The 7,927-nt window shown below is 47.6% G+C and overlaps 1 protein-coding gene across 1 annotated transcript; it reads right to left on the reverse strand.

Annotated features, from left to right (window-relative positions):
* Nucleotides 1-1,765: 1,765 nt before the first annotated feature.
* On the reverse strand, nucleotides 1,766-3,275 carry LOC109757409 (large ribosomal subunit protein uL29c). The gene is made up of 2 exons (XM_020316230.4): nucleotides 2,830-3,275; nucleotides 1,766-2,069 (listed from the first exon to the last, which is right to left on the reverse strand). The coding sequence occupies exons 1-2, from the start codon at nucleotides 3,175-3,177 to the stop codon at nucleotides 1,923-1,925; spliced, it is 495 nt and encodes a 164-aa protein (XP_020171819.1). The 5' UTR covers nucleotides 3,178-3,275; the 3' UTR covers nucleotides 1,766-1,922.
* Between the last annotated feature and the right edge of the window lie 4,652 nt (nucleotides 3,276-7,927).

The following is a 7,927-nucleotide window of genomic DNA, read 5'->3' on the forward strand; positions in this document are numbered from 1 at the left end:
TTGTAAAATCCATATTTGGAGTAGTTGGAACTGGGAAAGGAAAATATATAAAAGACACACACAGGTAGGCACCCCTTGGTGAATATTGGAATACACTTGCTGAATAAGACTTCTTACGATCTTCATGTTTGATAAATAGCACATGGCTATTGAGTCTAATCACAAAATTATAGTTTAAATATATGTGATAACTGTGAATAGTAACCTTTCCTGATTCTGTCAACAGGTCCCAGCATAGTTTAGAAACAGTTATGAAATGTCAAATGTGGAAGTATTCTTGCAATCATGCTCTGGTTCTAATACTGTGTGACAAAAGAAATTACCTACTTAACCTTTAGCAAGTAACACTGTGTTTCACTAATTGTGCATCTGATGGCACAGCCAATAATCTATAACGCGAAGCTGGTTGACAGTGAATCCTAACCAGTAGAATTCTGTGGCTCTAGCAACTTCAAACTTCGTTGAGCACTAGTCTTGTGTAGGACATAAATTTCCTTTCGGGCTTCTTTGTGTTTTAACAGTTGACAGTAAGGTAAAACCATTAGATTTGCATTACTCAGCAGATTGTGCCCCTATTTTGGTCTAAGTGCACAAAAACTGAATAAGACAAAGCTGTGGTAGAAGGTAAAAACAAAACTGTCCATGACATGGAACTTTTTTTTTAAAAGAGCACATGAATGCTATCTTCCGTTGTCAGCATATCAAACAATCCAAGTCCAACTACAGTACTAGGTCCTGAATGTATATTGAGCAGAAAATGAGAACAAGGTGACTAGAATGTCTTGTGGGTGAAGCCTCAAACATCTCAAACTAAGATCAGATCAGCACTATAATTTTGGGCTAAAGGGCCTGCCTGGCAGTCTGGGCTTACTAATGATGGAACTGATCATGACATCTGCAGCATACTTTAGACGCTAGATTAGAAGCTGTAAATCAGCACTAACAACAATCTGAGTGTCCTACACAAGAAGAGGAATTAGAGATTTTCACAGAAGTTTTCAAATATTTGATAAATAGTAAACTGAGCAAAACAAAGCACCATAATTCACAAAGCTATTATCATAGATATGAGTAGAACAATATGTTTCTTTACATTAGTTTATCTTCTTTGTTTAGGTAAATCAGTTCTTTTTAGCATCACGGTCCAATAAAGTGAGCAATCTTGACAGTGGCTGATGTGGTCACTGTCAAAAGGTGGTCCGGGTAGTTTTTAAATCATTAAGGGTATATGCCCACACAAAGCAATGTTAAGTGAGTAGAATGACCAGTTTGGACAGTTAAGCTGGCTGAATGAACAACAAGTCAGTTACCTGCTTAAAATTATTGAAGCTTCTCATTGAGCACAGTATACCCTTTTTGTTTTTTCTTAATTGGTGGGTTAAGTAGGCAGACATAATATTATTTCCTTTTCTTAACTTTGAGAAGACAAATCATTTGTAAGACTGAATATTTTCATGACATGGCAAAGATTCAAAAGAATAGGCAACGCACAGTTGAGCATAATCACACACAAAAAACTAGAGGGGAGGCCATGTGTTTTCGTTGTTATGGCGCAGAAAACTAAATGGTAACACGAAATTGTCCTACAGAATCAAGGTTGAAATGTCATCAAATGACATACTTTGATCCGGTTGAGCATAATGATAAATCATGTAAGCCAGGTACGGAGTGCTACTTAGTCTTGACGACTGAATAGCATAAACTCCTTACACGTAGTTTCATATGTCAATTATATAAGAATATAAACAGTTAACACAGAAAGAAGTAGCAGAAATTTCAAATAAAACTGAGATTTACACGCAAAAATGGTAACATATGTTCTGGTTTTAACAGCAAGGACTTGAAAGCTGTACTCTGGATTACAAAACAAACCATTATAAGGGGTGAAATGACTTGTGCAAATTGCCTGTTTTTGCTGTTTTCTACTCCTCCTCCTTCTTCTCCCTTAGAGATGGTGGTGGTCCAACCACAATACCCAGTTTCCATTTCCTGTCAAGCTTCCTAGAATTCCTTTTGTTGATTCCTTGTTCAATTTCCCTTTCTCTTCTCACAGTCAGCAGACGAGCAACCTGATGTAAAGATGAAAACGTAAGTCAAAAACAATTTTGAGACATACTGCTACTGAGGCCTCTGAAAGAATACTACATTAACTTGATAGATTCATTTCAAAATGTCATAGATCTATTAATACAGGAGTCATCTGAGGTTCTAAAATATGAATTATTTCGCTGCTAACTGTTTGTTCTAAGGTTCACCCCGTGCTGAGATGAAGGTTCCAACCTTCAAGCAGGTGATGAGTATAATTATTAATTAGCATATCGCAAGTGTCAAAGATGAACATTGCATCATGAAACCTGCAAATGTTAAGGACTACTGTTGGGATGCTTCTGAGACTGAAGTTGTCCCAGCAGCATAAGCACAAACCATCCCTAAATGACTGAGTTCAGCACTATCCGGCAACATTCCATAATATACAATCAGGCAAACATCCAACTAGCAATTTTGCAAGTGACTGCTCTACCATCTTAAGTAGAAGTATCAGTAACTGGTCCAAGTCAGCAGACAATCATTTCAAAATCATGGGTATTTTAGCTTAGAGCAGAATTCGGTGAAAAAGTCTGTAAGCTGAACATATCGAGCGAGCAGACCATATGACTACAACTCCAGCCTCCAGGAGCCCAAATGGCAAGAGAGCCTCATGTTTTTGGTCACAACATTTCCACCAATAGGATGCTGGTTCCCAAGCGAGACAGCAATATAGCGCAGAGATAAAGGCTACACGACCAATGCTCGGAGCAGTAACCGAGGAAGGGAGCAGGAGTAATGTACCCTCTTGCGCATGCGGCCGAACTCGCTGGACTTGAACTCCTGGCGCGCGGAGCGCTTGAGGCGCAGCAGGAAGAGCTCCCCCTTGAGGTCCACCACCTCCTGCTCCAGATTCTCCGTCTCCATGGCCCGAATCTCCTCCAGCTCCTGCTCCCTCTTCGCCATCCTCACCACCGCCGCGTCACCCCTCCCCGACGGCCGCGGCGCCGCCGCCAGTCCCGCGAACCGCGTCGCCGGCGCGCCAAATGCGCGGGGGACGAGGAATGGCGGCGCGCGGGGCGCGGGCACGGCGAGGCCCCGGGGAGTGGAGGCGGTGAGGGGTGAGGCCGCGGCGAGGGACATCGTCGCCATCTTCGTGTTGCGCTCTCTGCTCGCGTTTGCTGTTTGGGCTCGAGGATAAGGGGATGATGGGGTTTATCTGATTGTCTAGGTGGCCTTCGGTGTTGTACGAATCTTCACGTGTGAACGACGTACGAAATCGAATGCATCTTTTCCACTAAATAAATCGAATGCGTCCCGAAGGAGAAGGGTGGTATGGGCTTCCGGGACTTGCATTGCTTTAATTTGGCTCTTTTGGCAAAACAGTGTTGGAGGCTTTTGTGTGAACCGGAATCATTATGTGCCAGAGTATTGAAAGCAAAGTATTTCCCCAATGGTGACCTTCTGGACTATACGTTGAAGAAGGGTAGTTCATATACCTGGCAGAGTCTCTGGAGTGGAATTCAGTCCTTTAAAAGAGGACACATTTGGAGAGTAGGAGATGGATCACATATTAATATCTGGGAGGACCCTTGGATTCCCAGCAGCCCGACCCGCAAAGTTTTTACACCAAAGGGAAATATAGTGATCACAAGAGTTTCTGAACTCATTGATTCGGAAAACAGAGTGTGGGATGAACAATTGCTAAACGATCTTTTTTGGCCAATTGATGTGTAGCGTATTATGAATATTCCTCTAGCTTTGGGAATGATGGAAGATTTTGTATCATGGCACTTCAATAGAAGTGGAATTTTCTCAGTAAGATTGGCTTACCATGAAGAGTGGGAGCACCAGCATGGACGAAAGTTGAGGACGACAAACTCATTACAAGCCTCAAGTACTAGTCCAGTCTGGCGTACCATTTGGAAATTGGCGTGTGCCATCAAAAATCAAAATCCATGTTTGGAGGACTTTGCTTGGAGCTATTCCTTGCCGTGGTGTTTTAGCGAACAGACATATGACTACAAGTTCCCAGTGTCCCCTTTGTAGTTCGGACTGTGAAAGCATTAGGCATGCTATGTTTCTGTGCCTGTCGGGGATATACCCCGCGGTATGACCCGGCCAGACTTGGCATTTCACCGATGACCCAGCAGAGGACTAGCGACTCATGGGTCTGGCGGCTCATTGGTCAGGCAGCTCATGAACCAGATGACTCATGGATGGCCCCGACGGCGGGTCAGATAGAAGACTAGGCCCAAGGCCCAGAAGGCCGGCTCATGTTATGGTGGGCCGGCTTAAGAGGAAAGCGTAAGGAATATTCCCTTACAAAGGAAGCAAGACTAGGACTCCACTTGTAATAGAGTAATCCTAATCCTACTAGGACTAGTCATGTAACCCGCCCCTTCAACTTATATAAGGAGGGGCAGGGCACCCAAAGAGGGACAAGTAACAAGAAACAATCTCGAGGGCTAGACACAAAGAGCCGGCCAAGCCGGCGACTCACTCATGATCATAATGAGACCTAGCCACAAACAACATGTAGGGTTATTACCGGATGATGTTTCCCGGGGCCCGAAGCTGTCTAAATCCTTGTCTTGTGTGTTGATCCGCCTCGCGTCTCTCGATTCCAACCAACCCCTTCAAGCTACCGCATAGATGCGTTGGCCTCACGACTAAGTCCTCACACTAGGACATCTGCCGTGACAATTCCACGACAGTTGGCGCCCACCGTGGGGCATGCGCATGATGGTGATGAGTTCTTAGAGGGATCTCTTCAGGGATCGAGAAGCACGTGATGTGTTGGATGAAAAAGAGCCGGCGCAGAAGGATATACATCGTCTCCGTGTCAAGCAGTCGGGGCGACATACAAGATTGAGGTTAAAAAAATTAGGGTTTTGCGTTCTGTACGCCGCCGACGATTTGTTCAAACCGCCGCTGATCTAATCGAGCGGTCCAATCAAGAGTCGCCTGCACCGTTATCTTTTACTATGGCCTGTTTTTGCCGGCGGGTTAAATCTTGATCCGTAAATCACATGGTTGGGGTCTCCGTCTTGTTCGGCGAGTCGGATGGGTGCAGATCACCAGGCACGTACAAAGCCAAATCCCCAATCGAGTCATAATCAGATTATGGATTGGGCATCGTTTGGGAAGATTAATAAGAAAATTGATGGATAGCTACTTGAGAAGTTATGGTTCAGTTGACCGAGTCTGAAGCAACGGCACGCCGGGTCTGCCTTGCCCCGTCAGCCGCCGTAGAGCCCTCGCCTGAAGCCGTTCACTGACGCTACGGCCCGAGTCGCCGCCGTCGCGTTTTCCAAGCCACCTTGTTTTCGCTCCGTCGCGAGCCGCCTTCACGCCCCGTTCTGAGTCGTTTTGGCCCCGGACTCCGCTTCTGAGTCATCTACCTTTGCGCTCGCAGTCTCCGCGGACGAGCGGCTCTGATTTCCGTCAGGTGACTGTTGCCGCTGCACCAAACCGCTGCCGCCGTGAAGCTACCTGTTGCTGCTCCGCGCGCCGCACTTCGCCTTGCCTTGAAACGCCTGGAGCCGCCTCCGACGTCCCCGGGCCTCTGTTGTAAACTGCTACCTACGAGCCGCTTGGCCTTCCGCTGGCACGCCTCGGTTCCGCGGTCACCGACGCACTTCACCGGCCTCGCCCGTTGAGACGTCCGCCTCGGGCCGCCTGGGTCACCTCCGCCACTATGTGTTGGGAATCGTAGCATAATTTTAAAATTTTCCTACGCTCACCAAGATGCATCTATGGAGTATACTAGCAAGAGGGGAAAGGAGTGCATCTACATACCCTTGTAGATCGCGAGCGGAAGCGTTCCAATGAACGTGGATGACGGAGTCGTACTCGCCGTGATCCAAATCACCGATGACCGAGTGCCGAACGGACGGCACCTCCGCGTTCAACACACGTACGGTGCAGCGACGTCTCCTCCTTCTTGATCCAGCAAGGGGGAAGGAGAGGTTGATGGAGATCCAGCAGCACGACGGCGTGGTAGTGGATGTAGCGGGATGCCGGCAGGGCTTCGCCGAGCTTCTACGAGAGAGAGAGGTGTTGCAGGGGAGGAGGGAGGCGCCCAAGGCTGTAGTTTTTTGCTGCCCTCCCTCCCCCCCTTTATATAGGCCCCCTTGGGAGGGGGGGCGCCGTCCAAACCCATCTAGGGTGGGGGGGCGGCGGCCAAGGGGGTGCCTTGCCCCCCAAGGCAAGTGGGAAGCCCCCCCACCCTAGGGTTTGCAACCCTAGGCGCATGGGGAAAGGCCCATGGGGGGCGCCCAGCCCACTAGGGGCTGGTTCCCTTCCCACTTCAGCCCACGGGGCCCTCCGGGATAGGTGGCCCCACCCGGTGGACCCCCGGGACCCTTCCGGTGGTCCCAGTACAATACCGGTAACCCCCGAAACTTTCCCGGTGGCCGAAACTTGACTTCCTATATATAATTCTTCACCTCCGGACCATTCTGGAACCTCTCGTGACGTCCGGGATCTCATCCGGGACTCCGAACAACTTTTGGGTTTCCGCATACACATATCTCTACAACCCTAGCGTCACCGAACCTTAAGTGTGTAGACCCTACGGGTTCGGGAGACATGCAGACATGACCGAGATGCCTCTCCGGTCAATAACCAACAGCGGGATCTGGATACCCATGTTGGCTCCCACATGTTCCACGATGATCTCATCGGATGAACCACGGTGTCGAGGATTCAATCAATCCCGTATGCAATTCCCTTTGTCAATCGGTATGTTACTTGCCCGAGATTCGATCGTCGGTATCCCAATACCTTGTTCAATCTCGTTACCGGCAAGTCTCTTTACTCGTACCGCAATGCATGATCCCGTGACTAACGCCTTAGTCACATAGAGCTCATTATGATGATGCATTACCGAGTGGGCCCAGAGATACCTCTCCGTCACACGGAGTGACAAATCCCAGTCTTGATCCGTGCCAACCCAACAGACACTTTCGGAGATACCCGTAGTGCACCTTTATAGTCACCCAGTTACGTTGTGACGTTTGGCACACCCAAAGCACTCCTACGGTATCCGGGAGTTGCACGATCTCATGGTCTAAGGAAAAGATACTTGACATTGGAAAAGCTCTAGCAAACGAAACTACACGATCTTTTATGCTATGCTTAAGATTGGGTCTTGTCCATCACATCATTCTCCTAATGATGTGATCCCGTTATCAATGACATCCGATGTCCATAGTCAGGAAACCATGACTATCTATTGATCAACGAGCTAGTCAACTAGAGGCTTACTAGGGACACGTTGTGGTCTATGTATTCACACATGTATTACGATTTCCGGACAATACAATTATAGCATGAACAATAGACGATTACCATGAACAAAGAAATATAATAATAACCATTTATTATTGCCACTAGGGCATATTTCCAACAGTCTCCCACTTGCACTAGAGTCAATAATCTAGTTACATTGTGATGAATCGAACACCCATTGCGTCCTGGTGTTGATCATGTTTTGCCCTAGGGAGAGGTTTAGTCAACGGATCTGCTACATTCAGGTCCGTATGTACTTTACAAATATCTATGTCTCCATTTTGAACACTTTCACGAATGGAGTTGAAGCGACGCTTGATATGCCTGGTCTTCCTGTGAAACCTGGGCTCCTTCGCAAGGGCAATAGCTCCAGTGTTGTCACAGAAGAGAGTCATCGGGCCCGACGCATTGGGAATCACCCCTAGGTCGGTAATGAACTCCTTCATCCAGACTGCTTCCTGTGCTGCCTCCGAGGCTGCCATGTACTCCGCTTCACATGTAGATCCCGCCACGACGCTTTGCTTGCAACTGCACCAGCTTACTGCTCCTCCATTCAAAATATACACGTATCCGGTTTGAGACTTTGAGTCATCCAGATCTGTGTCGA

Source organism: Aegilops tauschii, chromosome 6 (assembly GCF_002575655.3).
Source record: "Aegilops tauschii subsp. strangulata cultivar AL8/78 chromosome 6, Aet v6.0, whole genome shotgun sequence".
Classification (NCBI taxonomy): domain Eukaryota; kingdom Viridiplantae; phylum Streptophyta; class Magnoliopsida; order Poales; family Poaceae; genus Aegilops; species Aegilops tauschii.